This window comes from Elgaria multicarinata, chromosome 4, assembly GCF_023053635.1.
Source record: "Elgaria multicarinata webbii isolate HBS135686 ecotype San Diego chromosome 4, rElgMul1.1.pri, whole genome shotgun sequence".
Lineage (NCBI taxonomy): Eukaryota > Metazoa > Chordata > Lepidosauria > Squamata > Anguidae > Elgaria > Elgaria multicarinata.
Window position 1 is genome coordinate 45,641,695 of NC_086174.1, and position 25,823 is coordinate 45,667,517.

The 25,823-nt window shown below is 39.7% G+C and overlaps 1 protein-coding gene across 1 annotated transcript in view; it reads left to right on the plus strand.

Moving 5' to 3' along the window:
- KIF6 (kinesin family member 6) overlaps nucleotides 1-25,823 on the plus strand; it is a 211,449-nt gene that overhangs the window by 107,490 nt on the left and 78,136 nt on the right. The window contains exons 14-15 of the mRNA XM_063125614.1: nucleotides 10,359-10,467; nucleotides 22,966-23,021. Coding sequence (XP_062981684.1) covers nucleotides 10,359-10,467; nucleotides 22,966-23,021 — 165 coding nt within the window. The remainder of the gene's footprint in view (nucleotides 1-10,358; nucleotides 10,468-22,965; nucleotides 23,022-25,823) is intronic.

Sequence of the window (25,823 nt, forward strand, 5' to 3'; positions counted from 1 at the left end):
GTGTTGAAGTTGTAGCATGTTAATAACAGGTTTATTGATGGTCTTCATAGCAACCCACAGTCTACTTACTCCAAAGCAATCCTGTTGACTTTGATTTTTATATTTGTATGAACCAAGCCCATGAATGGCTCTTTACATACAAAGTATTTAGAGCCAGTTACCTTGCTCTTACTAGCCTTAGGTGATTGCTCACACGAGGCTAGGTCTCTGAACATTACTATTAATTCTTGTGAAAGACAATGGTGATGGATTCCCGCGCATTTTCACTAGCTGCCAGCCAATGTGGCTCCCTGCTAACTGCCCCATGTTCCTCCCCTGTCATTTCTAGCAAATGTCCATGCTATATAGATGTCCAGCAACTAGGTACAGAGCTAAATCATGAGATCAGATTTACCAGCTGTTGGCGGATAGAAAACTAAAGTACTACAGCTAAAGTCTTTAGCTATTCCAGATAGCTGACTTATAGATTTCATCCGCCACATGTTTGCTTCTCTTAGAGAACTATGCTACTCTGTTACAGGCTCTCCATGCAGCACCTGTTCTCAGATATTATGGAAATTCCCATGGACATTGACAAGAGGGCGATATTGGTATGCTGGGATAAATAGTGGTCAGCTACTTGTCCACAGTTGCGCAAGACCCACCACAACCCCCCAAAAGCTGGCAGTGGCAAACATGTGGACTCAGAAAAATAATTCCATTTGGCAATCTGATACGAGGAGGGAAAGTTTCCATTCATAGCCAGCAACCCCAGGGGACCAACTGAGGCAGCTGGACAAGCATCTGTCAGGGATGCTTTAGGGTGGATTCCTGCATTGAGCAGGAGGTTGGACTCAATGGCCTTATAGGCCCCTTCCAACTCTGCTATTCTATGATTCTATGATTCTATGAACTGCAGGAAGGGTGCTGCCATAGGAACTGAGGAAATAAGCCATCATGAATTGGTTGTTCACTCACTAACTCTACAGGCGATTGGGTGCTTTGCACCTTTTCGTGGGTTGTTTCCCCCCTCAGTCCTCCCGTTAGCTCCCAGCCAGTGTTCCAGGCACCTTTGTGACAGAACTTCTTGTTTTCATGGTGGCTTACCATGACATACAAACTCATCCATTGTAAGACAATTCTTCATTGTGTAATACAAAGCCCTCCTTTTCTGAAATGTTGTGGTATTAATATTTATATGCTTATAAAAATTGCTTAGGACCTCAACTCCTCTTTTGCAGGGTTGTTCCCATTACAAATAGGCTGGTAAAATAATAGTTACTTCTTACAGTCATTCCTAGACCTTGTTCTCTCCTAATATGATCGATGTCTATAGCAAATTAGTAGATTTCATAAATGTAATACTTTGAAAAATAGTGGAAGAAGCTTCGACGCGTCATTGAAGCCCAGTGTAACTGGAAACACCATATTTTAGCTCCCTTCAAGGTCTTTAAAATATTAACAATTATTTATGGCCACTATAGAGTAATGGTTGGCAGTTGGAATGCCATCAAACGTCATTTGGCAACTTAATAGGAAAATCTTCAAAACATGTTTTTCTTCCTGGTTTGTGATTTCTATTAGCACTGCCATTGTGTGTATTTCTGATGCACATTCATACATACAGACCATATCTTACATAAGGGACAGTTGGAAGACTGTGTAGTCTGATAGGTAAGAGTTTGCAGAGGAATTCAAAGGTTCACTTGCTCTTGCTGATTTTTAGGAAGAAATGACAAAGAGGCTACTAATTAATTGAGCTGGGAGGATTTTCCAGGCTGAGGGTAGCAGGAAAGAAGGCACAAAATCATGTGTGGGAGGAATCCATTTGAAAGTTGTATAAATCTTTATTATTAACTAAAACAAGTTCATCAGCAAGGGAATAATCTCTTTCTACCAGCTCATCAAGTTTCCCACATTTCTTGGCATTTCCTTGTGTTGTGCTGACTCTGCTGTATGTTTCTCCCAGTCTCTCCATCACTATCTTCTGTATGTAGAATTCTTCTGCAAACTGCCTTACACTCACATTTTGTCTAGACACTTATTTCCTACACTCCTGATTTGTCTCTCTGAGATTTGATGTTCTTTTCCCATCTCCTCATAGTTCTCCTTGAATGCCATTTTCAGAAAGCAACAGTTTTCGGATGCATTTTTTCCTGTATTTTGTTTTGATAAAATATCACTAAATCAAAACAATCTATTTGAGCAGGTTCTTTTGATGTCCTTTAGAGAACTGTAATAATAAACTTTTATTTTCCTTACTGTTCAAGGTTAAAATGATTTGCAGATGACCTTAGGGTTGTTGTTTTTTAATTTAACACTACCACATTTCGATCCTGTGAGGTGCTAAACTTTAGTACCATGTTGTCTTCTCAAATTAGTGCTGTTTCCTTAAGTATTTATTGCTATTATAATAGTATGCAACAGATCAAGGCCTATTCTTTAAAATGATTAAGAGCTTCTAAGTAAAGTGCTTAACAGCATAACTCTAATAGCAAATAGTATACATTTAAGAAATAAACCCTTAGCATGTTTACCAATAAGTAAATCCCACCAAATTCAATGGGATTTTATGGCCTACTAATGATAGTGACCTGGTAAGTATAATTAGGATTGCATACTCAGTTCTATTGATCACAGTGGGATGTGTTGTTCTTAACTAGGTTCTATCATTTAAATGAGGTTTTGTCAAGTCAATTATTTTAAATGATCGTTAGGCCAGAGATTGTTGTCAGTGACCATCCATAGTTCTGATACTCAGAAGCACATTGTATGACTTTTCAGCATTAATAAGTCTGGCTAAGCCTTAATCAGTTTGGGGCAGGCACTTAATGAAGGTCACTTCCAGTCATCTTTATTCCATAGGTTGGCTGGATTTCCTTAGGGTCCAAAATAATCCATAGTAAAAGTTAAACTGGTGTATGATGATGACGACAACGACGATGATGATGATTTATATAGGGCAGTATACAATATGCTGCTGCCTTCCTGCACTTTCTGTTGTGCTGGCGGGTCTCAGCACTAACATAATGGAGAGTTAGTGTTTCCTAAAGTAACCCTCCAGGAAATACGTGTTTCTGGATCAGGACAGATCACTGTAGTTCCTTTTTTGTGAGCTCTGCTGAACTGCTCTGTTCCTGAAATAAGCATTTCCACTCATTTCTAGTTGCTTTAAGAACCACTAGCTCCCCATTGTGTTAGCAGTGAGGCCTGCTATTGCATGGGCAGCATAGGATATTGCCCATAGTGCCATCAATGTGCATGGTGCTTTGAGTAACAATTGATCTCTACTCCCAGGGATCTTACAATCTAGAGACAAGGGAGGAAACAGGGCAACAGTAAAGAGGTTAAGAATACAAGTGTACCTTTCATGTACATTTGCTTAGTTTTAGGTTGAGAATAAGCTTGGGGTTACTGACAAAGTTTTCATAGAAAAGGTGGGTGAAGTGTGTGTGTGATGCTGATTTAATTCAAGTAATTTTCCAACCTACCATTTAGCTCTCTACTTTTTAAATAATAAATGTAATGTGTTTCAAGCTGTAACAAACCTTCCAGGTGGCTAGAGCATTTGTATAGATAGGAGCAAATAAGAAAACTTAAAAGTAGGATTTAGTTAGGAAAAAGGAACATAAATGCTATTTAAATAAAATAAAATGTAACTTAATTAATGTACTGATTTTGTAAAAGATGTCAAATTTCAGGCCACAGTGAACTAAAAGTTACAGAGTCCATATTTGTTTATTTAATCTATTCTGAACCAAGTGTCTTCACTGTATCTTAGGCCACAGCTAGACCTAAGGTTTATCCTGGGATCATCCAGGGTTCGCCCCTGCCTGAGCACTGGATCCCCTGTGTGTTACCTAGATGAACAGGTTTGACCCCTGGATGATCCAGGGATAAACCTTAGGTCTAGCTATGGCCTTAGTTGGCAAAGAGACTGCTTATATGCATGGAGCTACTTAGGTACCAGCCAGCTAAACTGACTATTAGAGAAAAATCTCTTTTATCTAGAAAAGGTTTTACACTGGATGATGTGATAATACCATATGGGGAAAGCACAGTTTCCAGTATCTGTCTGAAGTTTCATTTTTACCAGTGAATTTGGCATGCATTTAAAACAGGAAGATAAGCAACCAGTTTAGGAACTTAATATAAATATCAAGTTTCCAGGGATTTCTGACAAATGTCTGACAAGTCTAAGTAATGGAAACACCTTGACATATTTTTTTAAAATGCAAAAATTTGACATATGCCTGGTCTAGCTCTGGACTTGCTCTAATGTGTGTTCTTACATGTTCAGCGCTTTGCATTATGTGATAACCTGGTTGGGATGGAGTAGTACTTGAGTAGCTCTCAGGATAAACTGGGCAGGGAGGATTTTAAAATACCGTTCAAGATTGCACAGTCTGCGGTTTCATATATTACTGAGAGTATTACATGGGATGGGGTGGGTGGGGATAGAGTCAGATTGTAGCCATTTTTGGTAAATCAAATTAAAGTATGTTGAAGTTATTCTCAAAAGGAGAAAATTCTGCTGGCTAGTTGATGGTTCAGATTAAAGCTGGTCACATGTAAAACGCATCGTTTATTTTGGGGCCTGGCATGAGATGAGAACATTCTGTTTTTCAATTAACATCAAGCACAGTATCTCTGTCCTTTCCCCTCCAGCTCATTTGACCTATACAGATGTGAATACTGTAATGATTTTTTGCCTCTTGTTGTCTGATTTTAAAAGGTTGGAGTGTTACTGCAGACTTTTTTGCCACTCAAATCATTCTATATGGGTATGTTTACTACCACCACAACCCATCCATCTTTTGTTATCATATGTGCTCATATTCAAGTAAAATGGAGGGCAATATTTTCAAATATGCTTGCAGTGAAAAGTTGGTACTTTACATTTTCCCATTTCTCTGGGGAGCAATTGGATTATCATTTTTACTGCACTTTAGTCTGTCCTTAATATCTCTAAAGCAGGGGCAGGCAGCCTTGTGCCTTCCAGATGTTTTGGGCTACAACTCCCATCATCTCTGACTATTGGCCATGCTTGTTGAGGCTTACAGAATTTGAAGGCCAAACATCTGGAAGCTACCAGGCTCCCTACCCCTGCTCTAATGTGAAGGAGGCCATTGGTTCCAATCAGCACATGTAAAAATATCAAAATATAGGACAAGGTGATTTCAGTACCAATGGTAATATGCAAGTCTGGCATCTCCATAGTGGTGCCCATTGGCACCAATGTGCCTGTGGACACCTCTTTTGGTACCCATCAGGCTCCCTGCCCATCCTGATTTTAATGTTATTTATTTGTTTGTTCATTTTAAACTGGGGGGTTGCCATGCTGCCAAGCAAAGTTCTGCCCTCCAACACCATTTTATATGGGTCCAAAATCATCATCATCATCATCATCATCATCATCATCGTTTTATTTCTTACTCGCCTCTCCCTCTGGATCAAGGCAGAAAACAACATTAAATATAACAATACCATAAAATGCATAAAACTGATTTTAAAGCATATAAAACTGATACAATATTAAAATAACAATCGGACATCTTAAAATTCATCTGGGTAGGCCTGCCAGAAGAGACCAGTCTTTATGGCTTTCTTAAACTTGGAAAGACTATTAAGTTGACGAATCTCTCACAGCAGGCCATTCCACAGAGAGGGGTTTTGGAGTTCAGACCCCACCTCCTGAGCAAGTTACTTTTCAGCCTCACCAGATTTCCTTCAAGGAAATGAGCATTTTGTGAACTGCCATGCCCACTATGACAGTTACTTTATGCATGAGCATGCCCCTGTGGCAACCATTTTGTGAGAGTGCCAATGACATTCTCAAAATTCCAAATGTGCCCACCAACCCAGCATTAGATCAATTTTACTTTTAAAAGGCTGTCATATCATGTCAAACTTCTTCCCTTTTGTTGTTGATTTCTTTGCTGAGGAACCCCTGAATATCTGCAGTGGAGATGTTCTACCCCTGTACATGTAGAACATATTGGCTTCTTGTTAAACTACCCAAGAGTGCACCCCAATGTTGTAGTTAGAACTAGTAGTGACAAGCAACTGACTTTCACTTACTTTTGCTAGCTATGATTAATGACCTTAGTGTAAGGGATATAGCTCAGCAGTAAATCACATGAGGTGTTTGCAGAATATGCCAGTTTTAATCCCTAGCATCTCCAGTTGAAAATATCATGTAACAGATATTGTGAAGCACCTAAAAAAGCACTTGCCAGTCAGAGTAGACCATCCCTCCCCAACCTAATGCCTTTCATACGTTTTGGACTACAACTGCCATGAGTCTCAATCATCATAGTTAATGATCAGGATTTCTGGGAGTTTTAGTCCAAAACCTCTGGAAGGCACCAAATTGAGGAAGGCTGGAGCAGATAATACTGGCTAGATGCACAAATAGTCTGACGTCATATAAGGCACCTCTCTATGTTCATTAAAGAACGTCTAGCTTTCAAGGAACTCCAGTTTCCTAGGAACACAGTTTGAAAACTACTGGTCTGTACTGTTGTGAGCTTCTGCTCCTCTGAATACAGCAACAATAGTTTTTGTGCCAGTTCTGCTAGGCCTGTAAGGAGGGAAGATTAGAAATAAGGTGGGGTAATAGAGGAACAAACCGAAAACAGGTATTGCAAAGGCTTTGACCTCTTATTCCAGGCCAAAGTCTAGTTTCCTAGCAAAACAGTACTTTCCAAAACTTCAGGAGGTTCAAGCTCATAGACCCCATGGATTATGTGAACTTAAAACAATTAATGTGTAATCTTTTCAGCCTGAGGTAACTGCCTGTATTTATTAATTTGATTACTAATAGCATAGCATGGTATGTAAAAACAAAATGTTAAACAGAAGAGAAGCAACAGGAAAAATATGCATTTTTGCTGCCTGAAAATACCAATGGTTTTGAAAATATTTCCACTGCTTTGATTTTTTTACACTCTGGTTTTACTTAAGGAGACATTAATAGCAATTTTTTTATAAAAAAAACATGCAAAGAATTTAGACTCATGGATGTTCAAGTGACATAAAACAAAATTGAGTGTCATTTTAGCTGTATTATTATTATTATTATTATTATTATTATTATTATTAATTTATATAGCACCATCAATGTACATGGTGCTGTACAGAGTAAAACAGTAAAACAGTAAATAGCAAGACCCTGCCGCTTAGGCTTACATTCTAATTGAATCATGGTAAAACAATAAGGAGGGGAAGAGAATGCAAACAGGCACAGGGTAGGGTAAACAGGCACAGGGTAGGGTAAAACTAACAGTATAAAGTCCAAACAACATCAAGTTTTAAAAGCTTTAGGAAAGAGAAAGGTTTTTAGCTGAGCTTTAAAAGCTGCGATTGAACTTGTAGATCTCAAATGTTCTGGAAGAGCGTTCCAGGCGTAAGGGGCAGCAGAAGAAAAAGGATGAAGCCGAGCAAGGGAAGTAGAGGCCCTTGGGCAGGCGAGAAACATGGCGTCAGAGGAGCGAAGAGCACGAGCGGGGCAATAGTGTGAGATGAGAGAGGAGAGATAGGAAGGAGCTAGACCGTGAAAAGCTTTGAAGGTCAACAGGAGAAGTTTATATTGGATTCTGAAGTGAATTGGAAGCCAGTGAAGAGATTTCAGAAGTGGAGTAATATTAGGGTGACCATATGAAAAGGAGGACAGGGCTCCTGTATCTTTAACGGTTGTATTGAAAAGGGTATTTCAGCAGGTGTCCTTTGTATATATAGAGAAACTGGTGAAATTTCCTTTTCATCACAACAGTTAAAGCTGCAGGTGCCCTGCCCTCTTTTAAATCTGGTCACTCTAGTAAAGCTCCTGCAACTTTAAATGTTGTGATGAAGAGGGAATTTCACCAGGTTCTCCATATATACAAATGACACCTGCTGAAATTCCCTTTTCTATGCAACTGTTAAAGATACAGGAGCCCTGTCCTCCTTTCCATATGGTCACCCTAAGTAACATGGTCAGAGCGGCGAGCCAGGAAGATGATCTTAGCGGCAGAGTGGTGGACAGAAACCAGCGGACTGATGTGAGAGGAAGGAAGGCCAGAGAGAAGAAGGTTGCAGTAGTCCAACCGTGAAATAACCAGCGCATGAACAAGACTCTTGGCAGAAGAGACAGACAAAAATGATCGAATCCTGGCAATATTATACAGGAAGAAACGGCAGGATTTAGCTATTGCCTCAATATGAGGAATAAAGGAGAGTGAGGAATCAAATATAAAGCCAAGACTACTTACTTCCTTGACTGGAGTAAGCGTAACGTCATTGACAGTAAGAGAGAATGAGAGATGAGGAGAAGGTTTAGGAGGAAAAATAAGCAATTCAGTCTTTGCCATATTAAGTTTCAAACAACGATGCAGCAGCCAAGCTGAGATATCTGAAAGACATGCTGAGATACGATCGTGAACATCAGGAGAAAGTTCCGGAGATGAAAGATATAATTGTGTATCATCGGCATACAGATGATATTGGAGGCCATGAGATTGAATAAGATTGCCCAAGGGCAACATGTATAAAGAAAACAACAACGGGCCAAGCACCGAGCCTTGCGGAACCCCTACTGAAAGGGGAAAAGAGGAAGACGAGCTGCCATTAGCCCACACGCTGAAAGAGCGACCCGCTAGATAGGAGGCAAACCAGTTATAGACAGAGCCGCAAAGTCCAAGGTCATGAAGGGAATCTAAGAGAAGATCATGATCAACCGTGTCAAAGGCTACAGTTAGATCAAGGAGAATAAGAACGGAATAAAGGCCTTTAGACTTGGCAGTAAGAAGATCTTTGGTGATCTTAGTAAGGGCTGTTTCAGTGGAATGCAAAGGACGGAATCTAGATTGAAAGGGATCCAGAGCAGAGTTACTAGAAAGAAAGTCAAGACAACGAGAGTAGACCACACGTTCTAGGATCTTTGAAACAAAAGGCAACAAAGAGACAGGTTGGTAGTTAGACAGAGCTAGCCTATCAAGAGTAGGTTTCTTGAGAATAGGATAGACTGTAGCATGTTTAAAAGCAGAAGGAAATGAACCAGAGGACAGAGAAAGATTAATAATATGAAGCAAGGAAGGGAGGATAGCGGGAGTAAGATTAATAAAGACGCGGGAAGGAATCGGAACACGAGAACAAGTGGAAGGCTTCGAGGAGTGCAGTATTGTAGACAGTACATCAGCTGAGACCGAAGGAAACGTAGAGAAATTTGCAGGAGGAACTGACAGATGAGGAACAGGAACTGGAAGAGGAGCAGAGCTGGCAAGATCAGAGCGAATAGTTTGGATTTTAGCATTGAAAAAAGAGGCAAAGTTATTAGCAGACAGAGAGGCGGGAAGAGATGGTGGATTAGGCTTCAGAAGAGAATTGAAGGACGCAAAGAGCCGCTGAGGATGCCTAGCATTTGACTGGATCAACATTGAGTAATACTGCTGTTTGGCCAGTGAGATGGCAGAAGAGAAAGAGGAGAGTACAAATTTGTAATGGAGCACTCAGTCTATAAATGGCAGTTTAGTTTCCACAGAATTTGGAATCTGATTCATTTATTATGAGAATAGTTGCTGTGCTTATTCCAAAAAAAGACAGACAGGATCCAGAAAGATGATTTATTTATTGGGTCATCAGTGTTAGTAAATTAGCAGGCTTTTCAGATCCATCAAACTTCTTTGCATAGTGTGATTTGTCACTCCACTTCTGAAATCTCTTCATTGGCTTCCAACTCACTCCAGAATCCAATATAAACTTCTCCTGCTGACCTTCAAAGCTCTTCACGGTCTAGCTCCTGCCTATCTCTCCACTCTCATCTCACACTATCGCCCCGCTCGTGCTCTCCGCTCCTCTGATGCCATGCTTCTCGCCTGCCCAAGGACCTCCACTTCCCTTACTCGGCTTCGTCCTTTTTCTTCTGCTGCCCCTTACGCCTGGAACGCTCTTCCAGAACACTTGAGAACTACAAACTCAATCACTGCTTTTAAAACTCAGCTAAAAACTTTTCTTTTCCCTATAGCCTTCAAATATTGAGTTTGTTCTGACTCTATACTGTTTAGCTTCACCCTACCCGGTGCCTGTTTACACTTCCCTGTGCCTGTTTGCATTCTCCTTCCCTCTTTATTGTTTACTACAACTTATTAGATTGTAAGCCTACGCGGCAGGGTCCTGCTATTTACTGTATTATCTGTACAGCACCATGTACATTGATGGTGCTATATAAATAATAATAATAATAATAATAATAATAATAATAATAATAATAATTTGTGATTTTTCATTGTGCATAAAAGAACTAGTTGATCTGGTCTTTGTGGAATGTGTCTAAGAAGTAGTAAAATATTAAATCCCATTATTTCTGTAAATGATTCCATTTTGATTTATTCCCTGAGCAGGAGTGGGAGGAGAAATGTCACTCGGACGCCAAGAAGCCTTTGAAATCTTCAAGAGAGATTATGCTGATAGCATAACGATTGAAGACAATAAGCAGCTCCTTAAACAAAGGTAAGATTTACACTGAACTATAAAACTTTGAAAACATACTCTGTGAGCAGAAATATGTGTCTTTGGCTGCAATACAGAAACCAGTTAAGATGTTTAGATCTAAGCAAATAATTATCCCAATTGTGTGGACTATAGTACAAGGCAAGAAGTAGGTACAAATGGATGCCAGGGCCCTTGCTTCAGTGCAGCAACTCGGGGAGGTGCAACTTCACTGTGCAAAAACTTCCACAAACACGGAGATGAAGTGGGAGAATGGGAGGGCAGGAACATCAGTCCTATCCATGTCAAGAGGACCAAGAATGTAATGACCACATGTTATAAGTAGGTACTTAAAAAACAACACCAAGTGCCCGTATTCCAATGAACTCTGAAAGAGAATAGGTAGACACACACATTACGTGCTATACCATTCACCACATTGCCATCCCTATGTTGACGTCGCAGATCTGTCGATCTCTGTAGCCTCCTCAGGACAGCATCTTTGTGTTCCAGGCTCATACATCATTGGCAAATAAAGAGGCAGTCTTGTTTACCACCAGTAATTTCCCTATTCTTCAGCGTAGACACCTTTCAAAAGTGATGAAAAATGGCTGGCTTTCAGTGGCTTGTATTATTACGTTGTTAATAGTTTTGAAAGTAATATTTATTCTGTTGCATATTTGGCTTGTGCTTTTAAAAATATCAGTTGTCCCAATCCTTGAGAGTTGGTCAGACTAAACAGCTAAGTAAATGTATGCATTTTATTATCTATTATTCACTTAAAATGCAATAGATGCTATACACTTAAAATGCACTAAACGTTATACAAAATATATTTTTAAAGTTCTTCTCAAGTAGTTGTTTACAATCTTAAAAGTGGGTGATGAAATTAGCTTAAATTCCACTTCTCTCTTTTAATTGTTGTTGTAGAATAGGCTGGTTAGCTTCCATATTTTATGTATCAAACTGCACATGAAAATTTGGAGCAAAAGAATGATGGTTGTAAGGTTGTACAAGTATGCTAAAAAGAGCTTAGGTAATGCAACATCTTTAAAAAGGCAAAGGTTATAAGACCCAACCATAATGGTCTGCTTTAAAGCAAGAGGCTTTGGCTAACTTTGAGCTACAGGCCTCTTTACCTAAGCAGTAGCACTTTGCCCCACATGGGAAAACTGAATGCCAGTAAATAAACTCCATAGTGGCAAGTCATAAGGTATCCTATAATAACTTAGTCACAGATGAAATTGGGGAGAAGTCGGGTCTGTAACCACAAAGTCAGGAGGTATCATCAGGAAAAGGGTAAGCAGAATTAGATACAAACCAAGTGATGTAATGGGGCAGAGCCTTGAACATGGAGGGAACGGCATTCAGGGAGCTAAGAACCAATGAGGGAGTTTAAATCCTATTGTTAAACTTTTTGGTTTATGGGGTAGGGGCTAACAGAAACCCAATAACATAAAAAGAAGCATGTGCAACTTTCTGTCTCTGGTCCTCGAACCTGAAGGGTGAATCATGACTGCTCTAAGCCCTGGGTCAGCGCAACACCTCTGTCAACAAATATTATAACTTACAGCTTGAAGAAAAATGGTAAGACTAACTTGTTTTCCTTTCTGTACTTGTGTGAGTGAAAGTTCTTTTCTATTTTCAATAAAGGATCTCTCCTTTTAATTAAACTTGCTGTGAAACTGTGCTCTTTCAGTCAAAAGAGTAGATCTTAAATACCAAGCCCATCTCTATTTTCAGTGGGTAGGGTTGCAGAGACTTTGAGGCATAGAAACGAAAACCAACTCAACTAATTTTTGAGACCAAATTTATTTCCCTTACACAATGTCTGCAGAATTTATTGGCCAATAGCTACTCCTGACCATGATTTTAAAAAATCTTAATGAAATATTGAGGCTTTTAATAGTCTATTTACCAAAGTGAATATATGGATTATTTTCTCTGTAGCTCAGGACCATATAGCTTTCAGTTTGACTGGGAGCATATTGTGAACCGGTCAGAGAGCTGTGAACCACCCAGAGAGCATCAGAAATGGGGTAGTATAGAAATGTAATATAATAAATGAAATTAAATTAAATATTACTATTTGAAAGAATTATACTAGAGTAGAAATTTTGAAATCATGTTTTAGGAACTTCCTAAAATGGGGATGGAGGGAGACTTTGAATTTCCTCTGATAAAAGTAAACAAGACAAACTGTTTATAAAGTGATAGTCTCATCTCTGGTCTGGGATAAGCAGATCAAAGAAAAAATAATGTACATTCCTTGATGGCTTGCAGAATACTTTAGTGAGCCAGTGGAAGGAACACCAGAAGCAGGAAGCTATGGAGAATAGTAAAAAGACTTCCATTTGTTTCCTGAATTGTCAACACCATGTGGGTTCTACACACTACACATATTACACTGATAAGAGGCAAGGGCCAAAACATGTTCTGTTGCTTTCTTGAAAGTTCTGTCTCTAGAGAACACTTGCAACGTATTTGCATGCGCTTCCATTTCTTCCCTTTAGTGTGAATTATCAAAATTTAAAAATAAAAGATTGTGTCATAGTCCTTCAGTCAAAGAGAATCAAATAGGAGGAGGAGGATTCTCCAGTTCTTTAATTGACAATTGTTGTTAATCCTTCTCCATCTTCCAGAGAAGCTAAGTTATTGGCCTTTCCATGTGTGGGATTACACAGCAACTAGAAAAAAGAAAATGCTTGTTTAACTACCATTGTTACTTTTTAGTTGGCACTGTGTACAGTCATACTTTCTGTGTGGCTTCCCCTACATAAGAGTAAAATTAATTGCATCTGGATAAATGTGGGTCTCTGTGGTGGTGGAAAATAACTGAACACATCAGACCTGACATTGCCTCATATGCCATCCTCAAGACACAAAAAGCCTCAAGACAAGTTGAGAGGTTGAGAGTCATCTTTACCTTAGAGGTTCTAAATTGTGGTCTTCAAAGGTAGAGTTCTATATATGTATGACTTCATCTTGGAGGTCCTTCTTAGGGCCAAAATGCAACATAAAGATACTTTTTATAATTGACAATAAATACACAGAGCACCACTCAAAGAATAACAGTTATTATAAATAACTATTTTCCTTCCCTAGAATAGCTCATGCCTCTTTAGCAAAGCCACACCCACATGTAAAAATGCATAGCTTCTTAGAACCCTACATTGCATATTGGCTCCAATATGGGAGTCCTATCTGATATTACATTCACTGAATTATTTTGGCCTTTTCTCCAATTGCCTAGTTTTTTGCAGGAACAACACTACTATCATCTCTTGTATATTAGTTAAAATGCTTTGAGGGTCTTTAGTCAAAGGTATTAGAATAGGAGAGAGAATTAATATTCAGATGGTGACTCTTCTGGAAATTCCATCACAGCTCCAAACAAGGTTGTTTAGCCAATGATTCATAATTTTCCATTTTTACATTTGGCATATAAACATGGCAGATCTCCAGGACTCACTGAACACAAGGAGATGCATGGGAATTCTGGAGATAAACAGAGGTACTTAGACAGATGTCTTGCATCTCTTTTCACAGGCCTCTCACACTCTATACTCCTTTATCCTACCCATACCATCTGCTTTTGATTTTTCTTTTTCCTGCTTATGCCTTCTTTTAATATGCTTTTTTATTCTGATATCCATCTTTCACTTCACCAGAGGCATTGCGTTCAGAACCATGCCATACTTGATTAGTCATTATCTTCTGCTAGAGTAGCAGATACTCAACAGTTCTGGGGGGGGGGGGAATTACATTTGTTTATTTAATTACATAATTAGGATAGTTTATACCTATCTTTCTGTCTCATTTAAGGGACAGAAAGTCAGCTACTAATCATAATAAAAACAACCTATAGAGTAAAAATTGGAAAAAGAAATTACCTCAACATCTCCCACAGAGATGGACTACAAGCCATTAGGATTATCATTCCCGACGGTGCAATAGTATGTCTAGATATACAACATGTCTGCAGTATATCTGTCACTTTGAACTTACATACAGTTGGTTCAGCTTTGGGAAGAAAATATATCTTCAGTTCAATTACACTGCCATGAGAGCTTGCATAGCCCCACAGTATGTCAACGTCTTCATGGCTGTCTTAGAACAACACCTTCTCAGCTCCTGCCCCCAAAAACTTCTTCTCTACCAAAAATTCACCTTTATTATCTGGACTCATGGAAAGGAGGCCCTGTGAAATCCCACCAGGACTTCAGTAATTTTTACCTCACCATCATCCTGAGCCTAGATCAGTCCAAGCAACAGGTCCATTTTCTGGACACTACTGTAGAATTATATAACAGACATATAACCTTATACTGGAAATCTCTTCTAGCTGCTAACACATACCTACATGCCTATAGCATCCACCCAGAACACACCACAAAATCCATTGTCTAAAGCAGGGTAGGCAATATGTTTCTATGACCATCAGTGTACCCCCAGACATCTTTTTGGCACCCAGCAAGGTGCCTTACCTCTCCCATTTATTTTGAAATTAACACATTTTCTTAACTGCAGCTGGGATTGCTAGGAAATAGGTTTCTATTGGTGTTGAAAGATGTGGGTTCAATTGAGTTATTTAGTGCATTGGGGCTCAGATACTACCTTGATTTGTTCTTAGTCTTTTGGGCAGTTTACTTGTCCTTTGCCATGCCTCCCATGGCAACCATTTTGTGAGGGTGCCCAGGACAGTTTATCAAATTGCCAAATGCACCTATGACCCCAAAAGATTGCCTAACCCTGGTCTACAGCCAAGTCCTATGATACAATGTATCTGTTAATCCTTGTCAGATAGAGATTCACAGTTTAAGGATTTAAATCAGGCATTTCTCAAGCTTCAATACCCACCCAGTGAAGTCAAAAAGCAGACCACTGGGCCAGACTGGAACAGAACATTGTTGTCATTTACATTTCCTGGCTAAAACCATTCAAACATAATCCGTGATCTACATATCATCCTGGACAACGAGACTTCCCTCTTACAAACTCTGGAGTGGGGGTGTAGAGCTGTACTTGCTTATGGACAGTCACCCAATCTAAAACAGGTACTCAACAAGAGACCACATAACAGAGAGTTAGACATAAGAACCAAACCCTGCAACTGACCCAGATGCCAACTTCATATCTACTCTGGCAATAGCAGCACTTAATAATGCCATTTACAACATCAGATACAACTGCAGTGACAAGTACACAGACATTTGGTCTACAAATTTGGAATTGAATGTGCAGTGGGACTTGAGACCACCAATATGACTGTATCACCATAAACATTTATTTGCATTTTTATTCTTATTCTTATTCTTTTTTATTCTTTCTTTCTCCCCACCCCACCCCATTGTTTTGAATATTTGTGTAGTTTGTATGAACAGTTGCTAATAACCTGAATAAAAAGTGTGAAGACAAAAAAGACGATACACCTGCTCATCTTCCAATGGTATATGCTTCCTGTCTTCCCCTCAGAAGCTGACTGCTAACTAGGAAGGAATATGGCAACAGTTGTCATTGTCAGTTGTCACAGGGGACAGAACAGAGAGACTAATCGCTTCACTAGGAGCTCTGGCAATAGGAATGGGAAACAACAGCCCCAGATGCCCCAGATTCCTGTCACCCCCCAAAAAAAATCTTACAGGGTTGAAAAGACACACAGGCTCTCCTGGGAAGTCCAGGCACAAGCACAAACAGGGATGCAGGCTCCCAAAGGCTCTCTTCCCAAAGTTCCTCCTCTTCTAAGGCAGGATCACCATCTAGCATAGAGACCTCAGTTGGTGGAGCCCCATGCAGCCTAATTTCTACAAAAGACTCAAGGCTGGTGAAGACATTCCCCCTCATCTGTGAGACAAGCAGAAACAATAACGTAATGCCATGTTCATGGAAATTGCTGTAGATGTTCTAATGCAAACAGAGCAAGGGAATCTTTCTTGTTGCTGCTTGCAGCACACATTAGCAAATGAGGTCTGGATCTCCAAATACATCACACTTGTTCAAAACAAACTCCTCTCAGAACTACTCTGTAATTTGGAACATAGCTGCTGAACCACCACTTATACAGAAACTCAGTGACCCAGCCACTGTTCAAATTGCTAAGTAAGGATTATATATACAACACATTTCAAAGTTAACATAACTTTCTCCGAAATGTAAATCTTGCCATGTTTCTCATTCCATCCTTGACATTTGGTTCACAATTTTTTCTGTTCACTGTATTTTCTTTTCTTTGGCTTTACCCTCCATCCACCTTTTTTAAAAAAAATATATGGGTGGATTTTACCATAGACCACTAGAGCAATTCATATGTTTTGTAGCACTTGGAGATATCTGCATAGCTGCTTTTTATAGATTTTCTTGTGCTATTCTGTGGTAGGGTGGCCCTGCCTGCCAGTCCCAACCACACTAGGCATTACCTCCTCAGGCACCTTATCTTCCTTCTAGTTTGTCTGCAGATTGCTTCCAACTTGTCAGTATCCTTAATCATAAAATCATAGCATTGGAGAGGATCAAAAAGGCACCCAACCCAACTCAGTCCTCTGCCATAAAATTTCATCCATCTACTGACACCTCCCGCAATCAGCTTACACGGTCCAGACCACAGTGCACCACAAGTAAATGCACTGCAGAAGGTGCCTAAATGAATCCATCGCTCCTTTACAAGTCTAATAAAATAGACAAAAGTTCATACCAAAATAAAATCCATAACTTGAAATCTTGTCAGTGGAGATATATTTCCAAACTGCTTAACAAACTCCAGAGTGGTAGTCATGCTAGTCAGTTGCAACAAAAACAACAAAGTGTCTAACATATCTTTGTAGCCTAAGATTTGGTGTTATAGAGCTGACTTCAAAAGATGGACCAAGTGTTGACTTCTTTTGGGATAAGCTCACACACACACATGCACACACACACGGCTGAGTGGTGGCTGATGTGTCGCTGTAGAGGATATTAAGAGGATGTGACTGCTGAATGTTGACTGAGGGTCTCCACACCCTTTCATGGAGGTGTGTTGCATAGTGGCAGCAGAGATGTACGTGTTTGGAACTGAACTGTGCAGATATGCTGCTGCTGAGTGGCCGGCTGTCTCAATGAGGCAGCCTCTTGCTTCTATGGATGAAGCAACTTTGAGTATATGAAATGGCTCTAAAATGCAAGATTCCCATCTTGACTGACCCCAATTGAACTTTAGTCCAGCCCCCTTCCTTCTGGGCCAAACTCAAAATGGGTTCATACCCCGCCATAACTGTTTCCCATTTTCTCTGCCAGCACCCCACTTCCCTAAGGAAAAAAATCCTTACGTTGGGGGAGGGTGCCATGGTCCCAGATTTCTATGCCATGTCTGAATCTTCTATGTCATGTCTAGAAGGTCCTCGGACAGTCTCAGTTCTGCACTCATCTATGAGCAAAGTCTGAAAACATTTCTAGTGATCTTACATTGGGGGATTTCTCTTCTTTTCACAATTTGCAGGCAGCCCCTTTGATTATATTAAATCAACTACAGAAATAGCACGTTTTTAAAAACAGCACAAATGATGCCAGAACTTCTGCCCTGTTTGTATCGGAAGCAGAGTGTTGAGGAACCTCTCCAGCAGAGCCCAATTATCCTTGTTGGGTTCAGCCCTTAAAGGAAGTGAGCGTGAGCAAAAAAAAAGGGTGTGGAGACCTAAAATACTAATTGCTTATGGTTTGAAAGAAAAAATGATTAATTTAAAGGATACACTTGCCCAAGTTGTGCCTCGTGTGGAAAAGTCCTATTTCTTAGCTTTGTTCGATAAGTTGTGGGTTTTGCCAATAGTTTCTGCTAGACCAAATATTGCCTAAATAACCAGTTAATCCTAAACATAAAGGATGTTTATACACATCTGAGTGATCATTTGAAATTTCATGACAAGTGTATTATCCTGGCCACAAAATCATAACATAATGAGTCATTCTGCAGGTTTCTTTAATTCATTCCAAAGGAATTATCTTTGAATATACTTTGAATCCCTTCATTTTATTTCTGCTGTTGTTCATCTATATAAGATTAAGTGCAGATAGCATTAATTTTTTTGGCTGAAATATCTCTGCAAACTGAAGAAATAGAGGTTAGTAGGATAAAATTGCCAATATCTGATCAGTATAAACTCAGGGAAGGTTAAATCTGGCAGCTTCTCCCTGCAGTGGATCTCCACTAGCTGCTCTTAGGTCAGCAGTGAAATAGCTAGATCCCTTTATTTATTTATTTATTTATTTGTTTATTTATTTATTTATTTCACTTATGTACGACCCCCCATAGCCAGGGCTCTCTGGCAGTTTACAGAAATTCTAAAAAATTAAGATAAAAACGAGTATACAAAATTTAAAATTCTAAAACACAGAATATACACACATAAAGCATTAAAAGCCTTTAAAAATAGTCTTACCTACTTATTTTATTTAGGTTATTTAGGTGGGATTGAGGGTTCTCAGTATGAAAACTAAAAGCAGGAAGTGGACAGCCTTAAAAAGTCCTTGTTAGGGATCTTTTTGAATATAATAATACATTGTGCTCCAGTGGTCTCTGTTTACCAGGGACAGTTTTGATCATTTGGTACTACTCCTTGGTAAATCAGTGTCATTCAGTCCTATTTTGCCTCTCTGAGGGATTTTAGGATGCCTTTAAAATGTGTGTGAATTGCTAGTTTCCCATTCTTCAGGTTTCTGCCCACTCCAGAGGTTACATTTCAGAGTTGTGTCTAGATCACATGCATTTTGTCTTTAGATCACATCTATGCAAATATACAAGGAAGAACACTCAAGTATAGTCCTAAGATGGCCACCACTACGCTAGCGCTTAAACCAGTGTAACTAATTGGGACCCTATACTTTCCAAGCAGCAACATTAACAGCACAATAATAGTAGTAGGGAAAAAGTGAAGCAATGTAGAAGTGAAAGCCACTCAGTCAGAGTCCATAGCAATTCTGTCATCACCCACCAATTACAACATTACTCCAGATAATGCTTCCGTGTTAATCAGACATAGATGATGTACATGTTGAATAGTAATGATGCAAAAGGCAACAAACTCATTCTGTACTGTCTCCCACACAAAATGTGTTGTCGTGGCTCAGCAATAGAGCACAAGCTTTGCATACAGAAGGTGCCAGATTCAATCTCTGCTGTCTCCAGGTAGGGCTAGAAAGAATTCTGCCTGAAACGCTGGAGAACATCTGCCAGTCAGTGACCTGGTTTCCATGATCGTGAGTGGTTAAAAAGCCACTACGGCTTGTTATCCCCGCCTTGTGTGCTGGCTAGATCTCTCTAATTACCTTTACATGGCATGGCTTTCCACGTGGTTTGAATCTGGGTGGCATAGCTTTATTATTATTATTATTATTATTATTATTATTATTATTATTATTATTATTATTTATTTATATAGCACCATCAATGTACATGGTGCTGTACAGAGTAAAACAGTAAATAGCAAGACCCTGCCGCATAGGCTTACAATCTAATAAAATCATAGTAAAACAATAAGGAGGGGAAGAGAATGCAAACAGGTACAGGGAAGGGTAAGCAGGCACAGGGTAGGGAAAAACTAACAGTAGAAAGTAACAGTAGAAGTCTGCACAACATCAAGTTTTAAAAGCTTTAGGAAAAAGAAAGGTTTTTAGCTGAGCTTTAAAAGCTGCGGTTGAACTTGTAGTTCTCAAGTTTGAGAGGACAGTATCCGTCAAAAAACCCATGACCTGTTCTTGGGTTATTTGAGGGTTATGCCCCTCTAAATAAGCCATGCCACCTGGGTTCAGATGACATAGCATGCTGTGCCATCAAGGGTAATTAGGGAAAGCTCAGGCCCATTTGTCAGGCATGCAGGAAAGGGCTTTCTCCTATGTTGCTCCCAAACTGTGAAATGACCTCCCTCTAGAATGATGATTGGCTCCTACTCCCTCTGCTTTCAGAAAACACATTAAGATGCATCTCTTTTAGTTAGTGTTTTAAATTGCTTAAAGTGTGTTCTTGCTTTATGGTTTTACTAATGGATTTTGGTTGTAGTGGCCTTTATAGTTTTATGTTTTATTTTAGATTTATTTTGCACCGCATTGGAGGCCTTTTGGTCTAGAAATATTAATAATAAATAGAGTAGCAACACAAATTCTGGTCTATGCAGTTGTAACTCAGTCATCTTCCAGACTGAAAAGTTTAATAGATCATGGAAACATTGCTCCCTGTAAGCATAGAAGGTTATAAGGAAGAGTACTTTTGCAGTTGTAGCATTCCATTTCACCAATTTGGCCAGACCACTACGGCTAACCCATAACCTTGCGGAAGCAATCATGGGATATTTTTTCATGTGGTCAGAAAAGGACTTATTTTTCTTTTTCAGCACTCCTGAGTAAAACGTGGGTTAATTAAGTGAGTGCAAGCACAGAGGAAAACTTGCAATTTACCAAATCACTAGTGTAATTTCCAACAGCATGCATGTTTTCTTCTTGGTTTTCCATCCAGGAACTTGTATGGCTCAAACGTGCTGTGAAGCATTCCAAAATAGTATGCATGCATTTTTTTAAAAAAAATATTGTGGAAGTCTAATGAGAAGACCAAATGTGTGGTGTTAGTGCTTCTTCCTTTCCCCCTTCTTTCTTTTTTTAATGATTCTGGAAAATAACAAAATTTAGGTTAGAAACATTCTTTAAAAGCATGTATCCTGTTTTTCCACATACCTATTTATTTACACTTTTTATATCCCATCCTTCAGCAGAAAAAAAAAGACTCCCAGTGCGGCATGGCGGTTGCTGCCCTTAGGTTTACAAACTAAATTTAAGACATGGCACATAAGGAATAGGGAGGGGGGAGGAGAGATGTACAGCACCATGTACATTGATGGTGCTATATAAATAAATAAATAATAATAATAATAATAATAATAATAATAATAATAATAATAATTGTAAAACCAAAACCGCCCATCTGAGGAGATGGTGATGGTGACAGTTAAGAACGTAAGAAGAGCCATGCTGGATCAGACCAAGGGTCCATCCAAGGCAGTACTCTGCCCACACAGCAGCCAAACAACTGTCAACCAGGGACTCACAACCAAGATGCGGTGCAAGAGAAACCTCCCACCAATGCTCGCCAGCAACTGATGAATACAGGCCCACCACCTCTGATGCTGGAGGCAGCACACATTGACAGCCCTCTTCAGGAATCCATTCAACCTCTCCCCACTCAAAGCCATCCAAATCTGCAGTCATCACCACTTCCCATGGCAGCGAACTCCACAACCCAAACATGTGCTGTTTGAAGAAGCACACACCCACACACCCTGAATCTCCCATCAGCCAGCCTTATGGTATGACCCCAGGTCCCAGCACCAGAGGAGAGCGAGAAAAACTTCTCCCCGTCCCCATTCTCCACACTATGCACAACCCTCCACACCTCCATCATGCCTCTCCCCACCCTCTAAGCCAAACAATTCCTCTTCCTCTCCTTCTCACACAGCATTTGGTTGAGGAGAAATACCCTAGTCCCTGCTTGGTGAAGCAGCAGGAGGTGGACACGGCGGTGATATAATTTTGGCTCACTGGCTTCTTCCTCCTTTCCTGATTACAGGGCTGTTGGTTATAATGGCCTCAAAAACCACTCAAGACAATATTATTGACTATTGGTCTGGGGAGGGTTTTGGTTTGGTTTGGTTTGTCTCCCTCGCCCCCACCCCCAGGTAAGAAGAAGGTTTGTTTTGCTTTCACATTGAAATAAATATTATGAAATTTGTCAGAATGGTTTTTAAAAGAAAAAATCATGTAGCTACAAGCAAAGACTTTGGTTTGGTGGATGGGAAACATTGTTAATTTTGGGAATGGGTGCCTAAAAGACTTGCACTATGAGCTTCTCTCCATTAAGCAAAAATCGTGCATCCTTATCAGGCTTTCTTCTTGTAGAGTCCTTCCGGGCTTATGATGGGCTCCTTTAGATGGTGAACATGTGGTTTGGAATTGAAAACTTCCTTTCTTGGCAATGCTGTATATGTTCAATGAATCAGTGCCATCTAGAGTGGCTGAATTATACTGCAACACCAGCATTTCACACTGCCAATATGGCACCATTAACTTATTGCAAAAAGTTGAAAAGAGTGCTTCACTTAATTGTTTTGAAACTGGAAGGGGGGCACAAACAAAACAAAAGATGAACAGGAGACCCATAAAGCTATTGAATTTTGCTTGCAAAAAAAACCATAAAATCAAGGACGTTTCACAAGTTTAACCTGTTCATGGCTATCCATAAGCAATCGATTACTTAAGAGGTGTTTTTTTTAAAGGGATGTACAGTCATGGAATTAACAAAATACTCATCCTATAAAATAGATATAGTGGGAAACTTGCCGTTATCTCCATTTGAATGTTGTTCATTCTTGCCATTCAGTGAACTCATATTCAGTTTAATTTAACAAGTAAGTTACAAGAAGAAAATAGTGTTGATCTGTTGGATTGAATGTGTCACCAGTTCTAGTTTTCAGTAATCTAACTAATCTATACTGTTTGTATTGCTAGGTTTGCTGAAGCAAAATCTTTGGGAGAAAAAGTAAATGAAATAAGAAATAAAATCAGTAAGTACATTTTTCATGTTCTAGTATAACATCTAAATTTTAAGATTGCATCAACTCTCATCAGAGAAAATTGATTATTTTTCTTATGCAAGCTATTGCCACTAGTTACCACTTCGACTGACCTTTTTGCATGTTCAGCTCTTAAGTCCCTGCTATCATGGTTTGGTTTCTTGGAGAGGGAAGCGGACTGGGAGATAGTGAAGCATTGTATTGGATACTGTACAACCATGAGAGTTGTATTTGTGAAAGGCACTGAGAAATTATCAGCTGCAAAATGGAAAAACAGGTCTTATGTTATCACAAGACACAGTAGGCATGGAACATTCTTCAGCTGTTATCTTAAACCAGGAGTGCAAAAAATAATAATCAAGAGTTAATTGGGTCTATTGACCAGAATCTGTGTTGTTGCTGGTGTTTGTTCCTGTCTGTCTTCTTGCAAATCTTGCTGCTCCTAAGGTTTACAAAAATACAAAATGCTCACCCGCTGTTAACAGTGAACTTTATCTGGTTTTGTGGCTACTTCGCTGGCTTGGCGTGTGAGCAACCAACGTCACAGGTAGCTTTGTACTAATTACCTAATCTACCTCCCATGACTGCCGTGAAGATAAATGTTCTTTTGAGCTCTTAAGTGTGAGGAAAGTGATTTCTATCCTGAAAACAAATACTTTAGAAAATTATAGGTTAACTGCAGGGGTGTCAACCCTCAGGCCCACGAGCCAAATCTGGCCTGCCAGTCCAATCCTCTTGGGTTCCCCAAATGGCCCTGCTCCTTTCCCCTGGCACCCTCCCCTTTCCTCTGACCATCAGGTTGTTGGGTGTTTTCCTGTCTTTTGCATGGTTTTTTCCTCCATTCTAAAAGTGTGCAATATCTCTCCTAAAGCCTAGTTATTGACAGTAAAAGCTTTAAGCTAAAATATGCAGCATTTTTTTGCCCCACCCCTTCTTGCCTTTAGCCACACCCACCAGTGGAATAAGGTCCCCAAGAGCTTCTCCAAAGTTGAATGTAGCCCAAATATACTTACACTGCTGACGTTGCAGTCCTTCCCCATCAACTCAGGGAAGTTGGCAGTGAACGGGGCCAGGGCAGAGCACACAGCCCTGACTCCCTCCAGGATTACAGGAAGGCCTTCTTCAGCAAACGCCTGAAGAGGGCTTGTGTTCCAACCATTTCTACCACCTTTAAAATGCCATGTCTGTCTTCACCCTGAGTTTCTAATCACAGACTAATTCACTCCAGGGCAATAATTTTATTCAGTGGGCAGTCTCAAAATTTCATCTTCTTTTTATTCCTACAGTTCATTTTTTTCTATTCCAATATGCACTTAGGTTCTAAATTGTCCACACACGGGGAGGGAGGGAGAGAAGGAAGGCTTTTCACTGGACATTAGGCTGTCAGTGCATTAAGTTGGTTGGAATATTAATAACTGCCACCAACAGATAAACATGGAAATGACTAGTTCTAAAAGTACTCATCATCCTTTGTAATGGCATTTCTCAATGCCAATCATCTGGTAATATGTGTGCTTGTTCTACATACTGCAGGAGTTCCAGCTTATATTTTATGTTGGTTGTGTTGGCATGTGTCCTATATCTCATACTTCCTATGTTTCCATTGACAAGGTGCGCCTTTTCACTGTCCTTGCATCATTCTTCACAGTATGCAGTATTAAGTAGACTGAGATCCATGGGTTTGATTTACTTTGCTGCCTTACTCCAACAGCAATCTTTCTGAAGCATGTGTTTGTATAGGCAGCAGCATGTATTCCAGTTTATGTTCAAATGCACCACCAAGAGGTAGTTGCAAATAACTGAGGTACAAACTGACATGAGGCTGTTGGTTTTTTTGTTCCCACACCTTACAGCCTGTAGACTGCAGTATCACTCTGTGGAATTCCATGTGTCTCTCTGTTTGTAGATAAACACAGTGAGGATCCCCAATACTTCCCAGAAATACAGAGTAAAGAAATGAAAAATGCTTGCTAGAATTGCACAGTTCTTATACAGTAATAAAGGGATTCTAAAACAGCTTGACAAGGTAAGGGATTATCACCTCCCCCCAAAAGCAAGAAAGGGTACAATCTACTCAAAGATACACATGTTTATGTTCCACTGGTTTCAATGGAGAGTGTTAAGCACAAACTTAATTGTCCTGTTAAAATCAGTAGAACATACATGCTTACCTTTGGCTAGATCACACTCCCAATGTAGAAGAAATTGTAAATGGGCACAGCATGCAGCCATTGTTTTCTTCATGCCATCGATGTCCCTAAGATTTCGCCCGTCAGCTCAATTTCAGCTCAATACAGCCAATTTATAAAACCCCAGATCAAGAGAGTTGCCCTCATCTTGGATTCTTTATCTGAACCAAAAAAGTTAGACTGTTTGTTAAATAGCAACATTATTTAACTATGTATAACGTTGTTTGTAGTGTGCATACTCAGAGCATCATTCATTATGCCATGCATGGTTGCTAACCTGCCAGAATTATGCTGGAAAACCAGATTGCAGGAATTATAGCCATCTGTGGCCTGAAGCTATATATTTAATGTACTTTTATTGTTGTTTTGGTTTCCTTCAAGCATTCCTGGCTGCCCCAATGTGCACAATTAAGGCCAGATCGTATCAGTATCAGTTTCTATTTTTCCAGCCAACACTTAATAATATAAAACTCTCCACCACAAAGGTCATTGGAGGATCTTTTGGTAAGCCACTTCATGCAATGTAGGATCCATTTTACCAGTCTTGATGATTTGCAATGATAGTGACAGACAGCAGTTGGCTGAAGCTTGAATATCTGTCACA